The sequence below is a fragment of the Salvelinus namaycush genome, chromosome 21, assembly GCF_016432855.1.
Source record: "Salvelinus namaycush isolate Seneca chromosome 21, SaNama_1.0, whole genome shotgun sequence".
In the NCBI taxonomy this organism is placed as follows: domain Eukaryota; kingdom Metazoa; phylum Chordata; class Actinopteri; order Salmoniformes; family Salmonidae; genus Salvelinus; species Salvelinus namaycush.
The window spans coordinates 49,150,866-49,174,756 of record NC_052327.1 but is presented as its reverse complement, the minus strand read 5'-3'; the positions used below and the strand labels follow the sequence as shown (position 1 = coordinate 49,174,756).

General features: G+C 42.8%; 1 protein-coding gene across 3 annotated transcripts in view; it reads right to left on the bottom strand.

Annotated features, from left to right (window-relative positions):
- Window positions 1-23,246, bottom strand: part of kif23 (kinesin family member 23) — a 70,388-nt gene extending 47,142 nt beyond the window's left edge. For 2 of the 3 annotated variants that reach the window (XM_039017811.1, XM_039017814.1), the window contains exons 1-8: window positions 23,137-23,246; window positions 22,854-22,920; window positions 22,099-22,227; window positions 19,899-20,004; window positions 14,896-15,032; window positions 14,602-14,714; window positions 8,735-8,905; window positions 6,069-6,116 (exon numbers count right to left, since the gene is read on the bottom strand). In XM_039017811.1, coding sequence (XP_038873739.1) covers window positions 6,069-6,116; window positions 8,735-8,905; window positions 14,602-14,714; window positions 14,896-15,032; window positions 19,899-20,004; window positions 22,099-22,227; window positions 22,854-22,920; window positions 23,137-23,150 — 785 coding nt within the window. In that variant the 5' untranslated portion in view covers window positions 23,151-23,246. The remainder of the gene's footprint in view (window positions 1-6,068; window positions 6,117-8,734; window positions 8,906-14,601; window positions 14,715-14,895; window positions 15,033-19,898; window positions 20,005-22,098; window positions 22,228-22,853; window positions 22,921-23,136) is intronic. The other variant, XM_039017813.1, reaches the window with a different exon arrangement.
- Window positions 23,247-23,891: the final 645 nt, after the last annotated feature.

Genomic DNA, 23,891 nt, shown 5'->3' with positions numbered 1-23,891 from the left:
AACAGTCCAAACATACCATTCAACAGTCCAAACATACCATTCAACAGTCCAAACAGACCAAACATACCATTCAACAGTCCAAACAGACCAAACATACCATTCAACAGACCAAACATACCATTCAACAGACCAAACATTCCATTCAACAGACCAAACATTCCATTCAACAGACCAAACATTCAACAGACCAAACATTCAACAGACCAAACAGAGCATTCAACATACCATTCAACAGACCAAACATATCATTCAACAGACCAAACATACCATTCAACAGAGCATTCAACAGACCAAACATACCATTCAACAGACCAAACATACCATTCAACAGTCCAAACATACCATTCAACAGTCCAAACATACCATTCAACAGTCCAAACATACCATTCAACAGTCCAAACATACCATTCAACAGTCCAAACATACCATTCAACAGTCCAAACATACCATTCAACAGTCCAAACATACCATTCAACAGTCCAAACAGACCAAACATACCATTCAACAGACCAAACATACCATTCAACAGACCAAACATACCATTCAACAGACCAAACATTCAACAGACCAAACATTCAACAGACCAAACATTCAACAGACCAAACATTCAACAGACCAAACAGAGCATTCAACATACCATTCAACAGACCAAACATATCATTCAACAGACCAAACATACCATTCAACAGAGCATTCAACAGACCAAACATACCATTCAACAGACCAAACATACCATTCAACAGACCAAACATTCAACAGACCAAACATTCAACAGACCAAACAGAGCATTCAACATACCATTCAACAGACCAAACATACCATTCAACAGACCAAACATACCATTCAACAGACCAAACATACCATTCAACAGACCAAACATTCAACAGACCAAACATTCAACAGACCAAACAGAGCATTCAACATACCATTCAACAGACCAAACATACCATTCAACAGACCAAACAGAGCATTCAACAGACCAAACAGAGCATTCAACAGACCAAACAGAGCATTCAACAGACCAAACAGAGCATTCAACAGACCAAACAGAGCATTCAACAGACCAAACATTCAACAGACCAAACAGAGCATTCAACAGACCAAACAGAGCATTCAACAGACCAAACAGAGCATTCAACAGACCAAACAGAGCATTCAACAGACCAAACAGAGCATTCAACAGACCAAACATACCATTCAACAGACCAAACATACCATTCAACAGACCAAACATTCAACAGACCAAACATTCAACATACCATTCAACAGACCAAACATACCATTCAACAGACCAAACATACCATTCAACAGACCAAACATACCATTCAACAGACCAAACAGAGCATTCAACAGACCAAACAGAGCATTCAACAGACCAAACAGAGCATTCAACAGACCAAACAGAGCATTCAACAGACCAAACAGAGCATTCAACAGACCAAACAGAGCATTCAACAGACCAAACATTCAACAGACCAAACAGAGCATTCAACAGACCATTTAACAGACCAAACATTCAACAGACCAAACATTCAACAGACCAAACATTCAACAGACCAAACAGAGCATTCAACATACCATTCAACAGACCAAACATACCATTCAACAGACCAAACATACCATTCAACAGACCAAACATTCAACAGACCAAACATTCAACAGACCATTCAACAGACCATTCAACATACCATTCAACAGACCAAACATACCATTCAACAGACCAAACATACCATTCAACAGACCAAACAGAGCATTCAACAGACCAAACAGAGCATTCAACAGACCAAACAGAGCATTCAACAGACCAAACAGAGCATTCAACAGACCAAACAGAGCATTCAACAGACCAAACAGAGCATTCAACAGACCAAACAGAGCATTCAACAGACCAAACAGAGCATTCAACAGACCAAACAGAGCATTCAACAGACCAAACAGAGCATTCAGACCAAACATTCAACAGAGCATTCAACAGACCATTCAACAGAGCATTCAACAGAGCATTCAACAGACCATTCAACAGAGCATTCAACAGAGCATTCAACAGAGCATTCAACAGAGCATTCAACAGAGCATTCAGACCAAACAGAGCATTCAGACCAAACAGAGCATTCAACAGTCCAAACAGAGCATTCAACAGTCCAAACATACCATTCAACAGTCCAAACATACCATTCAACAGTCCAAACATACCATTCAACAGTCCAAACATACCATTCAACAGTCCAAACAGACCAAACATACCATTCAACAGACCAAACATACCATTCAACAGTCCAAACAGACCAAACATACCATTCAACAGTCCAAACAGACCAAACATACCATTCAACAGTCCAAACAGACCAAACATACCATTCAACAGACCAAACATTCCATTCAACAGACCAAACATTCAACAGACCAAACATTCAACAGACCAAACAGAGCATTCAACATACCATTCAACAGACCAAACATATCATTCAACAGACCAAACATACCATTCAACATACCATTCAACAGTCCAAACATACCATTCAACAGTCCAAACATACCATTCAACAGTCCAAACATACCATTCAACAGTCCAAACATACCATTCAACAGTCCAAACATACCATTCAACAGTCCAAACATACCATTCAACAGTCCAAACATACCATTCAACAGTCCAAACATACCATTCAACAGTCCAAACATACCATTCAACAGTCCAAACATACCATTCAACAGTCCAAACAGACCAAACATACCATTCAACAGACCAAACATTCAACAGACCAAACATTCAACAGACCAAACATTCAACAGACCAAACATTCAACAGACCAAACATTCAACAGACCAAACAGAGCATTCAACATACCATTCAACAGACCAAACATATCATTCAACAGACCAAACATACCATTCAACAGAGCATTCAACAGACCAAACATACCATTCAACAGACCAAACATACCATTCAACAGACCAAACATTCAACAGACCAAACAGAGCATTCAACATACCATTCAACAGACCAAACATACCATTCAACAGACCAAACATACCATTCAACAGACCAAACATTCAACAGACCAAACATTCAACAGACCAAACATTCAACAGACCAAACAGAGCATTCAACATACCATTCAACAGACCAAACATACCATTCAACAGACCAAACAGAGCATTCAACAGACCAAACAGAGCATTCAACAGACCAAACAGAGCATTCAACAGACCAAACAGAGCATTCAACAGACCAAACAGAGCATTCAACAGACCAAACAGAGCATTCAACAGACCAAACAGAGCATTCAACAGACCAAACAGAGCATTCAACAGACCAAACAGAGCATTCAACAGACCAAACAGAGCATTCAACAGACCAAACAGAGCATTCAACAGACCAAACATACCATTCAACAGACCAAACATTCAACAGACCAAACATTCAACAGACCAAACATTCAACAGACCAAACAGAGCATTCAACATACCATTCAACAGACCAAACATACCATTCAACAGACCAAACATACCATTCAACAGACCAAACATACCATTCAACAGACCAAACATACCATTCAACAGACCAAACAGAGCATTCAACAGACCAAACAGAGCATTCAACAGACCAAACAGAGCATTCAACAGACCAAACAGAGCATTCAACAGACCAAACAGAGCATTCAACAGACCAAACAGAGCATTCAACAGACCAAACAGAGCATTCAACAGACCAAACATTCAACAGACCAAACAGAGCATTCAACAGACCAAACATTCAACAGACCAAACAGAGCATTCAACAGAGCATTCAACAGACCAAACAGAGCATTCAACAGACCAAACAGAGCATTCAACAGACCAAACAGAGCATTCAACAGACCAAACAGAACATTCAACAGACCAAACAGAGCATTCAACAGACCAAACATTCAACAGACCAAACAGAGCATTCAACAGACCAAACATTCAACAGACCAAACAGAGCATTCAACAGAGCATTCAACAGACCAAACAGAGCATTCAACAGACCAAACAGAACATTCAACAGACCAAACAGAACATTCAACAGACCAAACAGAACATTCAACAGACCAAACAGAACATTCAACAGACCAAACAGAACATTCAACAGACCAAACAGAACATTCAACAGACCAAACAGAACATTCAGACCAAACAGAGCATTCAACAGACCATTCAACAGAACATTCAACAGACCAAACAGAGCATTCAACAGACCATTCAACAGAGCATTCAACAGACCATTCAACAGAGCATTCAACAGACCAAACAGAGCATTCAACATACCATTCAACAGAGCATTCAACATACCATTCAACATACCATTCAACATACCATTCAACATACCATTCAACAGACCATTCAACAGAGCATTCAACAGAGCATTCAACAGACCAAACATTCAACAGACCAAACATTCAACAGACCAAACATTCAACAGACCAAACATTCAACAGACCAAACATTCAACAGACCAAACATTCAACAGACCAAACATTCAACAGAGCATTCAACAGACCAAGCATTCAACAGAGCATTCAACAGACCAAGCATTCAACAGAGCATTCAACAGACCAAGCATTCAACAGACCATTCAACAGAGCATTCAACAGACCATTCAACAGAGCATTCAACAGACCAAACAACAGAGCATTCAACAGACCAAACAACAGAGCATTCAACAGACCAAACAGAGCATTCAACAGACCAAACAGAGCATTCAACATACCAAACAGAGCATTCAACATACCAAACAGAGCATTCAACATACCATTCAACATACCATTCAACAGACCAAACATTCAACAGACCAAACATTCAACAGACCAAACATTCAACAGACCAAACATTCAACAGACCAAACATTCAACAGACCAAACATTCAACAGACCAAACATTCAACAGACCAAACATTCAACAGACCAAACATTCAACAGACCAAACATTCAACAGACCAAACATTCAACAGACCAAACATTCAACAGACCAAACATTCAACAGACCAAACATTCAACAGACCAAACATTCAACAGACCAAACATTCAACAGACCAAACAGAGCATTCAACAGACCAAACAGAGCATTCAACAGACCAAACAGAGCATTCAACAGACCAAACAGAGCATTCAACAGACCAAACAGAGCATTCAACAGACCAAACAGAGCATTCAACAGACCAAACAGAGCATTCAACAGACCAAACAGAGCATTCAACAGACCAAACAGAGCATTCAACAGACCAAACAGAGCATTCAACAGACCAAACAGAGCATTCAACAGACCAAACAGAGCATTCAACAGACCAAACAGAGCATTCAACAGACCAAACAGAGCATTCAACAGACCAAACAGAGCATTCAACAGACCAAACAGAGCATTCAACAGACCAAACAGAGCATTCAACAGACCAAACAGAGCATTCAACAGACCAAACAGAGCATTCAACAGACCAAACAGAGCATTCAACAGACCAAACAGAGCATTCAACAGACCAAACAGAGCATTCAACAGACCAAACAGAGCATTCAACAGACCAAACAGAGCATTCAACAGACCAAACAGAGCATTCAACAGACCAAACAGAGCATTCAACAGACCAAACAGAGCATTCAGACCAAACAGAGCATTCAACAGACCAAACAGAGCATTCAACAGACCAAACAGAGCATTCAACAGACCAAACAGAGCATTCAACAGACCAAACAGAGCATTCAACAGACCAAACAGAGCATTCAACAGACCAAACAGAGCATTCAACAGACCAAACAGAGCATTCAACAGACCAAACAGAGCATTCAACAGACCAAACAGAGCATTCAACAGACCAAACAGAGCATTCAACAGACCAAACAGAGCATTCAACAGACCAAACAGAGCATTCAACAGACCAAACAGAGCATTCAACGTGATTAAATGAAGCACATCTGCTACTACAAAGTACAAGGAGCACAACAGACAATTCCATACAGCTAATGAACACTTCCTGGTTGCAACATTCAAGCTTCCGTATTAGGGTATATATATTATACATGTAGCTAAATGAGTACGCTCTATATGTGACATACATGAACTCCTGGTTGGGCTGCCTCTGAGGAGTACCTCCACCATTCCACCTAACAAAGTAAGGAACACAGGAACATTTACATCTGACTGTAACAACTACTTTAATATGAAACTATACCTTACAGTAGCCAGTAGGACCAGGAGATAGCTACGACTCTGACGGGACCAGGAGATAGCTACGACTCTGACGGGACCAGGAGATAGCTACGACTCTGACGGGACCAGGAGATAGCTACGACTCTGACGGGACCAGGAGATAGCTACGACTCTGACGGGACCAGGAGATAGCTACGACTCTGACGGGACCAGGAGATAGCTACGACTCTGACGGGACCAGGAGATAGCTACGACTCTGACGGGACCAGGAGATAGCTACGACTCTGACGGGACCAGGAGATAGCTACGACTCTGACGGGACCAGGAGATAGCTACGACTCTGACGGGACCAGGAGATAGCTACGACTCTGACGGGACCAGGAGATAGCTACGACTCTGACGGGACCAGGAGATAGCTACGACTCTGACGGGACCAGGAGATAGCTACGACTCTGACGGGACCAGGAGATAGCTACGACTCTGACGGGACCAGGAGATAGCTACGACTCTGACGGGACCAGGAGATAGCTACGACTCTGACGGGACCAGGAGATAGCTACGACTCTGACGGGACCAGGAGATAGCTACGACTCTGACGGGACCAGGAGATAGCTACGACTCTGACGGGACCAGGAGATAGCTACGACTCTGACGGGACCAGGAGATAGCTACGACTCTGACGGGACCAGGAGATAGCTACGACTCTGACGGGACCAGGAGATAGCTACGACTCTGACGGGACCAGGAGATAGCTACGACTCTGACGGGACCAGGAGATAATGCTTCATATCAGAGTAGTAGCTATCACACAGTGCCTTCAGAAAGTATTCATACCCCTCGACCTATCCACATTGTTGTGCTACAGCCTGAATTCCAAGTGGATGAAATAATTGATCTACACACAATACCCCATAATGACATCACAATACCCCATAATGACATCACAATACCCCATAATGACAAAGTTTTAAAAAAAATATATATATATATGTTTACAATTAAAAAAAAATGAAATACAGAAATCTAATTTGCATAAGTATTCACACCCCTGAGTCAATACTTTGTAGAAGCACCTTTGGTGGCGATTACAGCTTTGAGTCATCTTGGGTATGTCTGTATCAGCTCTGAGTCGTCTGGATTTGGGGATTTCCTCCCATTATTCCTTGCAGATGGGAAGCGGTGGTGAACTGCATTCTTCAAGTCTATCCACATATTTTCAATGAGATTCAAGTCTGTTCTTTGGCTGGGCCACTCAAGGACTATCCAAATTCAATTGATTGGACATGATTTGGAAAGGCACTCCCCTGTCTATATAAGGTCCCACAGTTGACAGTGCATGTCGGAGGAAAAACCAAGCCATGAGATCGAAGGAATTGTCCGTAGAGTACAGAGACAGGATTGTGTTTAGGCACAGATCTGGGGAATGATACCAAAACAAGAAGCTGATGGTCACTCTGACAGAGCTCCAGAGTTCCTCTGTGGAGATAGGAGAACCTTCCAGAAGGACAACCATCTCTGCAGCACTCCACCAATCAGGCCTTTATGGTAGAGTGGCCAGACAGAAGCCACTCCTCAGTAAAAGGCACATGACAGCCTGCTTGGAGTTTTCCAAAAGGCACCTAAAGGACTCTGACAATGAGAAACAAGATTCTCTGGTCTGATGAAACCAAGATTCAACTCTTTGGCCTGAATGTCAAGCGTCACGTCTGGAGGAAACCTGGCACCATCCCTACGGTGAAGCATGGTGGTGGCAGCATCATGCTGTGGGGATGTTGTGGGGATGTTTTTCAGCGGCAGGGACTGGGAGACTAGTCAGGATCGAGGGAAAGTTGAACGGAGCAAAGTACAGAGAGATCCATGATGAAAACCTGATCCAGAACCTCAGACTGTGGTGAAGGTTCACCTTCCAACAGGACAACGACCCTAAGCACACAGCCAAGACAACGCAGGAGTGGCTTCAGGACAAGTCTCTGAATGTCCTTGAGTGGCCCAGCCAGAGCCCGGACTTGAACCCGATCTAACATCTCTGGAGACCTGAAAATAGCTGTGCATCGACGCTCCCCATCCAACTTGACAGAGCTTGAGAGGATATGCAGAGAAGAATGGGATTAACACCCCAAATACAGGTGTGCCAAGCTTGTAGCGTCATACCCAAGAAGTCTTGAGGCTGTAATCGCTTCTAAAGGTGCTTCAACAAAGTACTGAGTAAAGGGTCTGAATACTTATGTAAAATGTGATAGCTGTATTTTATTTAACAAATTAGCAAACATTTCTAAAAACTTGTTTTTGCTTTGTCATTATGGGGTATTGTGTGTAGATTGATGAGGATTTTTTAAATCCATTTTAGCATAATGCTGTAACGTAATAAAATGTGGAAAAAGTGAAGGTGTCTGAATACCTTCTGAATGCACTGTATTTTAGGAATTAGCCTCATCTAGGGTTATTCTGAGAAATTAAATATGCTAGGGCAGGATTTTAATCCATAATTTCACTAGTTATGCTTGCCATATCTACAGACCGAAACATGAAAAATAAAAAACAATATCCATTCTATCTGCTGTAACTGTCTTACTTGGGTTTGATGGGGTCGTAGGGGGCTTCTTCCAGCAGATCATAGATATAGTTGTTGTATATCTCGATGTAGGACACAAACACACTGTAGCTACTGTCCTCGTCCACCCCGTCCGCCCCGCAGGCCTCCTCTGGGTTGATCATGTCGGCAAACTCTGGGTCCAGCCTCTGCCTGGAAACCAGGGGTTGGAACCAAAATTACATTTGGAATCGTTCTGTTCTGAACAGAACCATAAATATTTTTTGTTCAACCGTTCCGACACACAAAAATAAAGTTCTGAACCGGATTGAACACACAAAAAAAATACCGGTTTATATTGTGCCTTTGTTCCATTTTAAACCTCTGAAAGAATAATTTATTCACCTTCAGCTCAACATTAAATGACTTCACCAATCAGTGCGGATAGAGCAGCTTGCTATGGCGCGTGCAAAGCTGTATTTGTTTACATGGGCGATAGACAGGTGTAGAACGTGAGACGCGACTGACATTTTGCAGGTGGGGAGAGAGCAAGTGAGGGTAGCGGAGGAGGCTTGAAGCACTGGGCATCTTGTTATGACATCATTATCTGAATTAGGTCCACAGAATTATACCTAAGAGGAGCGTCTTCTATGGAGGAACGTTGAATGTCTGAACTTCCTGGAGTTCACTTAATGATGGACCAGAGCTAGCTAGCTAATAAGCGGCACCAGGCTTAAAAAACAAATTTTAAACTTCGTTTAGTTAATAAATCCAACGTGAAACATAACTATAATATCCTTAAATAGCATTGAAAAAGTAATTAAATTTCTCTAATAAATTGTTTCCCCCTAACGTCAGTACAGCAGGCTGTGCTCCGGAGGGGGAGGGGCTACAGTAGGCTGTGCTCCGGAGGGGGAGGGGCTACAGTAGGCTGTGCTCCGGAGGGGGAGGGGCTACAGTAGGCTGTGCTCCGGAGGGGGAGGGGCTACAGTAGGCTGTGCTCCGGAGGGGGAGGGGCGGGTAGCCTACACACCCCCTGGTAAAGATTCAGCTGGCAGGCAGACACTGGAACAAGTTCCTGAGTGACAGAGTGAGGACTTTCCATAGACACTTTGTTGCATTTTTTGTGGGACTGAAAAAAAATACCCAGAACGTAAAATAATGTTATCAAGTTATAGATAGATAAAATAACGGTTCTGTTCTGGAACAGTATAGATCACTTCTGTCTCCGGTTCAGATTCCTCTAAAAATGAAAATTTCTAGTTGCCTGAACCGGTTCCAACCGCTGGTGAAAACACATTGTTTACCATACAGTATTGCACAATGGATATCTCTGGATCCACCCAGCCTCTGCCTGGAAACACCAGACACATTCAGTTTACCATACAGTATTACCAGGGCATAAAATGTACTTTCTGTTCCACCTGCCACTGTGATATTTAACCAGTCAAAATCTACCAGCCACTGTGATATTTAACCAGTCACTGTGATATTTAACCAGTCACTGTGATATTTAACCAGCCACTGTGATATTTAACCAGTCAAAATCTACCAGCCACTGTGATATTTAACCAGTCAAAATCTACCAGCCACTGTGATATTTAACCAGTCAAAATCTACCAGCCACTGTGGTATTTAACCAGTCAAAACCTACCAGCCAGTGATATTTAACCAGTCAAAATCTACCAGCCACTGTGATATTTAACCAGTCAAAATCTACCAGCCACTGTGATATTTAACCAGTCAAAATCTACCAGCCACCGTGATATTTAACCAGTCAAAATCTACCAGCCACCGTGATATTTAACCAGCCACTGTGATATTTAACCAGTCAAAATCTACCAGCCACTGTGATATTTAACCAGTCAGAATCCACCAGCCACTGTGATATTTAACCAGTCAAAATCTACCAGCCACTGTGATATTTAACCAGTCAAAATCTACCAGCCACTGTGATATTTAACCAGTCAAAATCTACCAGCCACTGTGATATTTAACCAGTCAAAATCTACCAGCCACTGTGATATTTAACCAGTCAAAATCTACCAGCCACTGTGATATTTAACCAGTCAAAATCTACCAGCCACTGTGATATTTAACCAGCCACTGTGATATTTAACCAGTCAAAATCTACCAGCCACCGTGATATTTAACCAGTCAGAATCTACCAGCCACCGTGATATTTAACCAGTCAGAATCTACCAGCCACTGTGATATTTAACCAGTCAGAATCTACCAGCCACTGTGATATTTAACCAGTCAAAATCTACCAGCCACTGTGATATTTAACCAGTCAAAATCTACCAGCCACTGTGATATTTAACCAGTCAAAATCTACCAGCCACTGTGATATTTAACCAGTCAAAATCTACCAGCCACTGTGATATTTAACCAGTCAAAATCTACCAGCCACTGTGATATTTAACCAGTCAAAATCTACCAGCCACTGTGATATTTAACCAGTCAAAATCTACCAGCCACTGTGATATTTAACCAGTCAAAATCTACCAGCCACTGTGATATTTAACCAGTCAAAATCTACCAGCCACTGTGATATTTAACCAGTCAAAATCTACCAGCCACTGTGATATTTAACCAGTCAAAATCTACCAGCCACTGTGATATTTAACCAGTCAAAATCTACCAGCCACTGTGATATTTAACCAGTCAAAATCTACCAGCCACTGTGATATTTAACCAGTCAAAATCTACCAGCCACTGTGATATTTAACCAGTCAAAATCTACCAGCCACTGTGATATTTAACCAGTCAAAATCTACCAGCCACTGTGATATTTAACCAGTCAAAATCTACCAGCCACTGTGATATTTAACCAGTCAAAATCTACCAGCCACTGTGATATTTAACCAGTCAAAATCTACCAGCCACTGTGATATTTAACCAGTCAAAATCTACCAGCCACTGTGATATTTAACCAGTCAAAATCTACCAGCCACTGTGATATTTAACCAGTCAAAATCTACCAGCCACTGTGATATTTAACCAGTCAAAATCTACCAGCCACTGTGATATTTAACCAGTCAAAATCTACCAGCCACTGTGATATTTAACCAGTCAAAATCTACCAGCCACTGTGATATTTAACCAGTCAAAATCTACCAGCCACTGTGATATTTAACCAGTCAAAATCTACCAGCCACTGTGATATTTAACCAGTCAAAATCTACCAGCCACTGTGATATTTAACCAGTCAAAATCTACCAGCCACTGTGATATTTAACCAGTCAAAATCTACCAGCCACTGTGATATTTAACCAGTCAGAATCTACCAGCCACTGTGATATTTAACCAGTCAGAATCTACCAGCCACTGTGATATTTAACCAGTCAGAATCTACCAGCCACTGTGATATTTAACCAGTCAGAATCTACCAGCCACTGTGATATTTAACCAGTCAGAATCTACCAGTCACTGTGATATTTAACCAGTCAAAATCTACCAGTCACTGTGATATTTAACCAGTCAAAATCTACCAGCCACCGTGATATTTAACCAGTCAAAATCTACCAGCCACTGTGATATTTAACCAGTCACTGTGATATTTAACCAGTCAAAATCTACCAGCCACCGTGATATTTAACCAGTCAAAATCTACCAGCCACTGTGATATTTAACCAGTCACTGTGATATTTAACCAGTCAAAACCTACCAGCCACTGTGATATTTAACCAGTCACTGTGATATTTAACCAGTCACTGTGGTATTTAACCAGTCAAAACCTACCAGCCAGTGATATTTAACCAGTCAAAATCTACCAGCCACTGTGATATTTAACCAGTCAAAATCTACCAGCCACTGTGATATTTAACCAGTCAGAATCTACCAGCCACTGTGATATTTAACCAGTCAGAATCTACCAGTCACTGTGATATTTAACCAGTCAAAATCTACCAGCCACTGTGATATTTAACCAGTCAAAATCTACCAGCCACCGTGATATTTAACCAGTCAAAATCTACCAGCCACTGTGATATTTAACCAGTCACTGTGATATTTAACCAGTCAAAACCTACCAGCCACTGTGATATTTAACCAGTCACTGTGATATTTAACCAGTCAAAATCTACCAGCCACTGTGATATTTAACCAGTCAAAATCTACCAGCCACTGTGATATTTAACCAGTCAAAATCTACCAGCCACTGTGATATTTAACCAGTCAGAATCCACCAGCCACTGTGATATTTAACCAGTCACTGTGGTATTTAACCAGTCACTGTGGTATTTAACCAGTCACTGTGGTATTTAACCAGTCACTGTGGTATTTAACCAGTCACTGTGGTATTTAACCAGTCACTGTGGTATTTAACCAGTCAAAACTTACCAGCCAGTGATATTTAACCAGTCAAAATCTACCAGCCACTGTGATATTTAACCAGTCAAAATCTACCAGCCACTGTGATATTTAACCAGTCAAAATCTACCAGCCACCGTGATATTTAACCAGTCAAAATCTACCAGCCACCGTGATATTTAACCAGCCACTGTGATATTTAACCAGTCAAAATCTACCAGCCACTGTGATATTTAACCAGTCAGAATCCACCAGCCACTGTGATATTTAACCAGTCAAAATCTACCAGCCACTGTGATATTTAACCAGTCAAAATCTACCAGCCACTGTGATATTTAACCAGTCACTGTGATAATTAACCAGTCAAAACCTACCAGTCACTGTGATATTTAACCAGTCTGTGATATTTAACCAGTCACTGTGATAATTAACCAGTCAAAATCTACCAGCCACTGTGATATTTAACCAGTCAGAATCCACCAGCCACTGTGATATTTAACCAGTCAAAATCTACCAGTCACTGTGATATTTAACCAGTCAAAATCTACCAGTCACTGTGGTATTTTTTTGCCATAATTTCATTCGTGGTATACAGTCTGATATACCATGGCTGTCAGCCAATCAGCATTCATGGCTTGAACTACCCAGTTTAAAATATGGAAATATAATGCTTAATGTTGGGCTCCCGAGTGGCGCAGCGGTCTAAGGCAATGCATCTCAGTGCAAGAGGCGTCACTACAGTCCCTGGTTCGAATCTAGGCTGTATCACATCCGGCCATAATAGCGAGTCCCATAGGGCGGGCGCACAATTGGCCCAGCGTCGTCCGGGTTTGGCCGTCACTGTGAATAAGATCTGTTAACTGACTTGCCTAGTTAAATAAACATTTTTACAAAATGCTTATACTGTAGAGCCCTGCAAATTGACCACCCGCCAACGTGGCTGGTGAAATAGACATTCTCACCTGCCAATTCCTAAATCTACCCACATTTGGCAGGTGGTCATTTGAATCCCTTAGTATTACATAGGGCTGGGAATTGCCAGTTGACCTCACAATACGATATTATCACCACACTTAGGTGACGATACAATATGTGTATTGCGATTCTATATGATTGAATTGCAATTCCTATAAAATACATTTGTTTCCGTTTACGTGTCCACACTGTTTTTCTTTAGGTTATTCGTAAGCAAAAATCACCTGTGTTTTTGGAAAAGCTTATCCATCTACCAGAAGACTTTTCATTAGCATGATCGCTAACGGCTACATAGTTGAAAGTTGCAGGAAATATGAATCACTGATGCATTCTACTCATGTCTTATGATCAACTTGGACAAATTAATTCATTTTCAATACATTTAGTTGATTGCCTACTAAGTTCAATACATTTGAATATTGTTTAATGATGTTTTAATGTCTTGATTCCGTGATTCTGTCCACATTCTCCGCATCGCAACAATTATTTTTTTATATATAGGGCCCTAAATTAAACACATTCCATTGACATACAGTATTACAATCACACGGGGAAAATATGTTTGAGGATCATTGCTATAAAGACAGATTGAGTTTCAGGCTTCCTCGTTAAAACCTCACCTGGAGGGTGTTTTAGGGACAACAGTTGGCTGGTTCTCCCTCTTCTGGCGCTCCAACAGAGCATCCACCTGAGTCTGGACCTCCACACCATTCTTATCATCGGTCTTTAACACCTGCACATCACAGTGGAATTAAATAGTGCCAGTCTGTCCCATTCAATATGGATCCAAGCTGGGAGATTTCTCTAACCAAAGTCTCAAGATCATTTAAAACACATGGTATGTATTATAGACTTTAGACCAGCTTTGAAGACGAAAACGTATATAAAATCAAAATGTTTCTTATTTCTCTTACGAATCGTTTGGCCTGGTAAGGGCCGATGCTGTTGAAGATCATGTCTAGGGAGCGGGGCAAGAGCCCCCCCTGTCCTGGAGCCCCAGTCATAGTGAAGGTCTTCCCACTGCCCGTCACCCCATAGGTAAACAGCAGACCTGGAGGAGGAAAAGAATAGACATCCTGATTAACAGACATGCAACACGAGACGGCAAGACATTCCAGGGTCGTACATACATTAGTGCACACCGTAGCAAAACATTTTGAAATGGAAAACAAGTTTTTATTAAAATGGACAACTTCAGGTAGTCCTTCCCCGTTTCCTCCGGTTTAGTTCCAAGTGTATAGACAGGTTAGCTGACAACGTCACAAAAACAATGAGTACTCTTCAAAATGGGGCAGAAGTCAGTGGGTTATTACGGTTCTGGATGGCCAGACAGCTAGCAACAATGACAACAAGCTGCCATGTGTTGTTACGGTTCTGGATGGCCAGACAGCTAGCAACAATGACAACAAGCTGCCATGTGTTGTTACGGTTCTGGATGGCCAGACAGCTAGCAACAATGACAACAAGCTGCCATGTGTTGTTACGGTTCTGGATGGCCAGACAGCTAGCAACAATGACAACAAGCTGCCATGTGTTGTTACGGTTCTGGATGGCCAGACAGCTAGCAACAATGACAACAAGCTGCCATGTGTCGTTACGGTTCTGGATGGCCAGACAGCTAGCGACAATGACAACAAGCTGCCATGTGTCGTTACGGTTCTGGATGGCCAGACAGCTAGCGACAATGACAACAAGCTGCCATGTGTTGTTACGGTTCTGGATGGCCAGACAGCTAGCAACAATGACAACAAGCTGCCATGTGTTGTTACGGTTCTGGATGGCCAGACAGCTAGCAACAATGACAACAAGCTGCCATGTGTTGTTACGGTTCTGGATGGCCAGACAGCTAGCAACAATGACAACAAGCTGCCATGTGTTGTTACGGTTCTGGATGGCCAGACAGCTAGCAACAATGACAACAAGCTGCCATGTGTTGTTACGGTTCTGGATGGCCAGACAGCTAGCAACAATGACAACAAGCTGCCATGTGTTGTTACGGTTCTGGATGGCCAGACAGCTAGCAACAATGACAACAAGCTGCCATGTGTTGTTACGGTTCTGGATGGCCAGACAGCTAGCAACAATGACAACAAGCTGCCATGTGTTGTTACGGTTCTGGATGGCCAGACAGCTAGCAACAATGACAACAAGCTGCCATGTGTTGTTACGGTTCTGGATGGCCAGACAGCTAGCAACAATGACAACAAGCTGCCATGTGTTGTTACGGTTCTGGATGGCCAGACAGCTAGCAACAATGACAACAAGCTGCCATGTGTTGTTACGGTTCTGGATGGCCAGACAGCTAGCAACAATGACAACAAGCTGCCATGTGTTACGGTTCTGGATGGCCAGACAGCTAGCAACAATGACAACAAGCTGCCATGTGTTGTTACGGTTCTGGATGGCCAGACAGCTAGCAACAATGACAACAAGCTGCCATGTGTTGTTACGGTTCTGGATGGCCAGACAGCTAGCAACAATGACAACAAGCTGCCATGTGTTGTTACGGTTCTGGATGGCCAGACAGCTAGCAACAATGACAACAAGCTGCCATGTGTTGTTACGGTTCTGGATGGCCAGACAGCTAGCAACAATGACAACAAGCTGCCATGTGTTGTTACGGTTCTGGATGGCCAGACAGCTAGCAACAATGACAACAAGCTGCCATGTGTTGTTACGGTTCTGGATGGCCAGACAGCTAGCAACAATGACAACAAGCTGCCATGTGTTGTTACGGTTCTGGATGGCCAGACAGCTAGCAACAATGACAACAAGCTGCCATGTGTTGTTACGGTTCTGGATGGCCAGACAGCTAGCAACAATGACAACAAGCTGCCATGTGTTGTTACGGTTCTGGATGGCCAGACAGCTAGCAACAATGACAACAAGCTGCCATGTGTTGTTACGGTTCTGGATGGCCAGACAGCTAGCAACAATGACAACAAGCTGCCATGTGTTACGGTTCTGGATGGCCAGACAGCTAGCAACAATGACAACAAGCTGCCATGTGTTGTTACGGTTCTGGATGGCCAGACAGCTAGCGACAATGACAACAAGCTGCCATGTGTTGTTACGGTTCTGGATGGCCAGACAGCTAGCGACAATGACAACAAGCTGCCATGTGTTGTTACGGTTCTGGATGGCCAGACAGCTAGCAACAATGACAACAAGCTGCCATGTGTTGTTACGGTTCTGGATGGCCAGACAGCTAGCAACAATGACAACAAGCTGCCATGTGTTGTTACGGTTCTGGATGGCCAGACAGCTAGCGACAATGACAACAAGCTGCCATGTGTCGTTACGGTTCTGGATGGCCAGACAGCTAGCGACAATGACAACAAGCTGCCATGTGTTGTTACGGTTCTGGATGGCCAGACAGCTAGCGACAATGACAACAAGCTGCCATGTGTTGTTACGGTTCTGGATGGCCAGACAGCTAGCGACAATGACAACAAGCTGCCATGTGTTGTTACGGTTCTGGATGGCCAGACAGCTAGCAACAATGACAACAAGCTGCCATGTGTTGTTACGGTTCTGGATGGCCAGACAGCTAGCGACAATGACAACAAGCTGCCATGTGTTGTTACGGTTCTGGATGGCCAGACAGCTAGCAACAATGACAACAAGCTGCCATGTGTTGTTACGGTTCTGGATGGCCAGACAGCTAGCAACAATGACAACAAGCTGCCATGTGTTGTTACGGTTCTGGATGGCCAGACAGCTAGCAACAATGACAACAAGCTGCCATGTGTTGTTACGGTTCTGGATGGCCAGACAGCTAGCAACAATGACAACAAGCTGCCATGTGTCGTTACGGTTCTGGATGGCCAGACAGCTAGCAACAATGACAACAAGCTGCCATGTGTCGTTACGGTTCTGGATGGCCAGACAGCTAGCAACAATGACAACAAGCTGCCATGTGTTGTTACGGTTCTGGATGGCCAGACAGCTAGCGACAATGACAACAAGCTGCCATGTGTTGTTACGGTTCTGGATGGCCAGACAGCTAGCAACAATGACAACAAGCTGCCATGTGTTGTTACGGTTCTGGATGGCCAGACAGCTAGCAACAATGACAACAAGCTGCCATGTGTTGTTACGGTTCTGGATGGCCAGACAGCTAGCGACAATGACAACAAGCTGCCATGTGTTGTTACGGTTCTGGATGGCCAGACAGCTAGCAACAATGACAACAAGCTGCCATGTGTTGTTACGGTTCTGGATGGCCAGACAGCTAGCAACAATGACAACAAGCTGCCATGTGTTGTTACGGTTCTGGATGGCCAGACAGCTAGCAACAATGACAACAAGCTGCCATGTGTTGTTACGGTTCTGGATGGCCAGACAGCTAGCAACAATGACAACAAGCTGCCATGTGTTGTTACGGTTCTGGATGGCCAGACAGCTAGCAACAATGACAACAAGCTGCCATGTGTTGTTACGGTTCTGGATGGCCAGACAGCTAGCGACAATGACAACAAGCTGCCATGTGTTGTTACGGTTCTGGATGGCCAGACAGCTAGCAACAATGACAACAAGCTGCCATGTGTTGTTACGGTTCTGGATGGCCAGACAGCTAGCGACAATGACAACAAGCTGCCATGTGTTGTTACGGTTCTGGATGGCCAGACAGCTAGCGACAATGACAACAAGCTGCCATGTGTTGTTACGGTTCTGGATGGCCAGACAGCTAGCAACAATGACAACAAGCTGCCATGTGTTGTTACGGTTCTGGATGGCCAGACAGCTAGCAACAATGACAACAAGCTGCCATGTGTTGTTACGGTTCTGGATGGCCAGACAGCTAGCAACAATGACAACAAGCTGCCATGTGTCGTTACGGTTCTGGATGGCCAGACAGCTAGCAACAATGACAACAAGCTGCCATGTGTCGTTACGGTTCTGGATGGCCAGACAGCTAGCAACAATGACAACAAGCTGCCATGTGTTGTTACGGTTCTGGATGGCCAGACAGCTAGCAACAATGACAACAAGCTGCCATGTGTTGTTACGGTTCTGGATGGCCAGACAGCTAGCAACAATGACAACAAGCTGCCATGTGTTGTTACGGTTCTGGATGGCCAGACAGCTAGCGACAATGACAACAAGCTGCCATGTGTTGTTACGGTTCTGGATGGCCAGACAGCTAGCAACAATGACAACAAGCTGCCATGTGTTGTTACGGTTCTGGATGGCCAGACAGCTAGCGACAATGACAACAAGCTGCCATGTGTTGTTACGGTTCTGGATGGCCAGACAGCTAGCAACAATGACAACAAGCTGCCATGTGTTGTTACGGTTCTGGATGGCCAGACAGCTAGCGACAATGACAACAAGCTGCCATGTGTTGTTACGGTTCTGGATGGCCAGACAGCTAGCAACAATGACAACAAGCTGCCATGTGGAGAATCCTAGGTAGCTCATTTCATCTCGTTGTTGATATCATGTCTTGTTTTGAGGTGTTGACTGATGTCATGTCTATGCTAATTATGGCTAAAATGATCTATCTAGGTACCCAACAACCATAACGATGTACTGAGACAAGTGCTCATTGTGCAAATGGATTTGTTTTCAATAAACATTGGAGACAAATTATAGTTTACATGTTGTCAATCTCAGCCAACCCAGTCTGTTATTTTACCATAGTTGAGGTTTTGTTGCTAAACAATCCGTCTAGAACTCTTGTACGCAGTTCACCTCCATTAACGTACAAGTCAAGTCGTGAACGAGAGAGAAATACAGACACACTTGAATGCACCCTCAGGTTTTATTGACCCTGACCTTGTAATAACATTCCACTGTATAAAACTGCAGGGGCCTGTTAATCTTCCTGTCAAACAGCAGCTGAAGAGTGGTTCTGATCACAGATGACCAGCTGTTGGCAACAGAACAGAAGATGAACCGGTTTTTCCCTTACCATTTTTACTGTGAATGAGGTCATCAACGAGGGGCTTGGCAACATCCTGAAACAATTCCATCTGGGACGTCTTGATGCAGAACACCTTCTTGAAGGAGTACTGCGTCTGTCAAAGCAAAGTGGATGTCAGAGATTTGGCCGATAGCCTTCTGTCTGATCCCACTACACATACAGCACCTTGTTAAGCGTCAATGACAGACATGAAAAACAGGGTAACAGTGTCTGCAGGAAGTATTCATACCCCTTGACTTATTCCATATTTTGTTGTATTACAGCCTGAAATCAAACTGGACTAAATATATTTTTTCCACACAAAACTCCATGATGACAAAGTGAAAACATGTTGAGAATATTTTATAAATACATTGAAAATTAAATACAGAAAACTCATTTACATAAGTATTCACACCCCTGAGTCAATACATGCTAGAATCACCTTTGGCAGCGATTACAGCTGTGAGTCTTTCTGGGTAAATCTCGAAGAGCTTTGCACACTTGGGTTGTACAATATATGCAATCCAGGTGTGCAAAAACCGTCAAGCTCGGGTCAAGTTGGTTGTTGATCATTGAAATGCATAACCATGGTAGAACTTCGTTAGTGTGCACAGTTCCCAAGTCATTTCAATGCACCTTTATGACTCAAAGAAGAGTCTTCAACTTAGCTGTGCAGATGAGGAACCAGAAGAAGCACATACGTAGTTTTGTTTACAACACAACCCTGCATCTCCACCATCACCCCCTTTTTTTTTTTACACAATCCCAAAAACGGTCTATTATAAACTCAATCTGGGTCCGGTAGGAATCATTTGAAAGCATGTTATATTGCCAATATGACTAGCTGAATTATGATCTTAGTGTTGTCTTTCACAATGAAATTGAGCGAAAGTGATAATTGTGGTGTGCATAGAAAGGAGTCCTTCAGGTGTGTGGGCCGCGGCCGCTGTTTGACATCAAAGCAGTATTTATTATATTCCTCAACGTCTCATCTTTCAAAATACATAAAGTCTTCTTAATTTCCCAGCATTTCCCTCAGACAACAAAACATTTTGCTAAAGTTGCCAAATTAGCAGGAGGGATGGGACGGCTGTCAGACAAAACAAGTACAAATCTAATTGTTTTGCCAACATACACATATTTAGCAGATGTTATTGTGGGTGTAGTGAAATGCTTGTGTTCCTATCTAACAATTCACAACAATACACACATATCTAAAAGTAAAATGGAATTAAGAAATATGTAAATATTAGGACGAGCAGTATGTAAACATGATTAAAGTGACAGCGACCTGAAGCGCAGAGCCAGAGCTCTGTCGTCATGCATAGCATGTTACTGTACAGCCACTGCATTCCAATTTAAGCATTAATCAGTGCCCAAATATGCCATGTACAACCCGTATATGGGTAAGGGTTAATCAGTGCCCAAATATGCCATGTACAACCCGTATATGGGTAAGGGTGTAATGGGTTAATCAGTGCCCAAATATGCCATGTACAACCCGTATATGGGTACGGGTGTAAAGGGGTAATCAGTGCCCAAATATGCCATGTACAACCCGTATATGGGTACGGGTGTAAAGGGTTAATCAGTGCCCAAATATGCCATGTACAACCCGTATATGGGTACGGGTGTAAAGGGTTAACCAGTGCCCAAATATGCCATGTACAACCCGTATATGGGTACGGGTGTAAAGGGTTAACCAGTGCCCAAATATGCCATGTACAACCCGTATATGGGTACGGGTGTAAAGGGTTAATCAGTGCCCAAATATGCCATGTACAACCCGTATATGGGTACGGGTGTAAAGGGTTAACCAGTGCCCAAATATGCCATGTACAACCCGTATATGGGTACGGGTGTAAAGGGTTAATCAGTGCCCAAATATGCCATGTACAACCCGTATATGGGTACGGGTGTAAAGGGTTAACCAGTGCCCAAATATGCCATGTACAACCCGTATATGGGTACGGGTGTAAAGGGTTAATCAGCACTCCTACATTCTTAGGGTGTCTGTCAACTCATGCTTTTCAGTTTCTTCTTCTTCAGCAGCAGAGGAAAAAGCAAAGGTTTCACAAATACACGTCACACAGAGGTGTCACAGACAGACACACAGAGGTGTCCCAGACAGACACACAGAGGTGTCCCAGACAGACACACAGAGGTGTCCCAGACAGACACACAGAGGTTTCACAGACAGACATACCTCCTTGAACTCTCCATTCCTGTTGGCTTTGAGTCCGTCAGGAGCGTGTAGCTGGATGGTGGTGTTGCTGATCACCTCAATACAACACTCCTCATCCTCCACTCCAAGAGGTCTCACACGACAGTAAACCTGAGACAACACCAAAACAATACAATAACTACAGCTAACACAATGTGATGAACCTCAGACTGGTCCTGTGGGAGTGGCCAGAGGTCCCCCAACTCTTTCTCTAGTAGTGCATAAAGTCTGAGTTCCAAATAGCAACATATTCCCTATTTAGTGCACTAATTCTGACCTATATAGTACACTTGTTTTGACCAGGAAGCATAGGGCTCTGGTCAAAAGGAGTGCACTATGTTGCTAATTGGTTGCCATTTGGGACACACTTTATCCAACACTTACAGGCATGGTTTTCATTGGCTTAAGGTGGCTGAATCATATAGCTAGCCAATTTGCTAATTAGATTAATTCCATGGACACAAGTTCAATGTGATGATGAAGCAAGATCAGGTCCCCAACACACCTGTCTCCAGATATACAATACATGAATGTGGCTCTGCTGTAACTTTATCATAGAACTTGAGTAACTCATATATATAACTGTATGTTTGCAAATGGATTAAAAGTTAAGTTATTGTTGCCATGCAAGAGAATTGTGGAAATCATGAACCCAATCAGAGTTTTCAACTCAGTGGCAGATACATTTTTCAAAATGTGCTGACTAGTTAGTAAGGAATGTTCTGTCGTTTACTTACACCAACTGGATCTTTCTGGTTGCTGGATGGCTTCTTCGGAGCAGGTCTACGGGGGGTTTTAGGCTTCCTAAACAATCAAATGAAAACCCCAAAACAGGTAACCATGTTAGCGAGTTAGCGACTAGCCAATTTAGCCTTAGTTGACCTGGTTGGCTAGAATTAGCAAACTAACGACAACTGGACGACGTTAGATTACGAAACTAGCTGGCTAAAGATATTGGTTATTTGCAAATCACTTTAATAATAAATCATTATTTATTGAAATCGTAACATTTCTACTCACGTAGGTCGTATCATGGTGAATTGTTATCGTTTGATTTTCTTTCAACTCGTCCTTCTCGCTTCCTGCTCCTCCAGTTCGAACGTTCCCTCCACTCACCTCGCGGACTAAATATTTTTCAAATTCAACCAATCAGCGGAGACTGAACCAACGGAAGTTCCTCCCAACTATTTCTGGTAAACGAAAAAAGTGCGGAACTTCCAAATAGCCATTTAGCCATTTATACAACACTGCCGCCTACTGGGTAGAAGCTGTAACTCACAGAGAAGGTACTAAACACGTGTGGTGGATGCATGGTAATTGCCAAAAAACGAAGAACAAGGAGAACAAGCTCAACAAATATGGTAATGTATTTTAAAGTAATTTGAAGAACACACATTACATAGCCAGTCTGGCTGTCTGCCCTTGCCCCCTACCCTTGTCGTTTGTTCTTGTGCAACCATCTAGCTACAGTAAATGTGAGTTTAATAAGCTATGTCGATCCGTGTGGTTGATTCCAATTTTGTTCCTATATTAAAGTGATAGTTACCAAAAAGTGTGTATGTTTTGTATTCGTGTTGAGATAAGTCCATTTCATCAGTCACAAATTAATTGGAAAGGTCTAATTTTCAGTGGTGGAAAGTACTTAAGTAAAAATACTTTAAAAGTACTACTTAAGTCGTTTTTTCTGGGTATCTGTACTTTATTTTACTATTTATATTTTTGACAACTTTTACTTCACTACATTCCTAAAGAAAATATTGTACTTTTTACTCCAT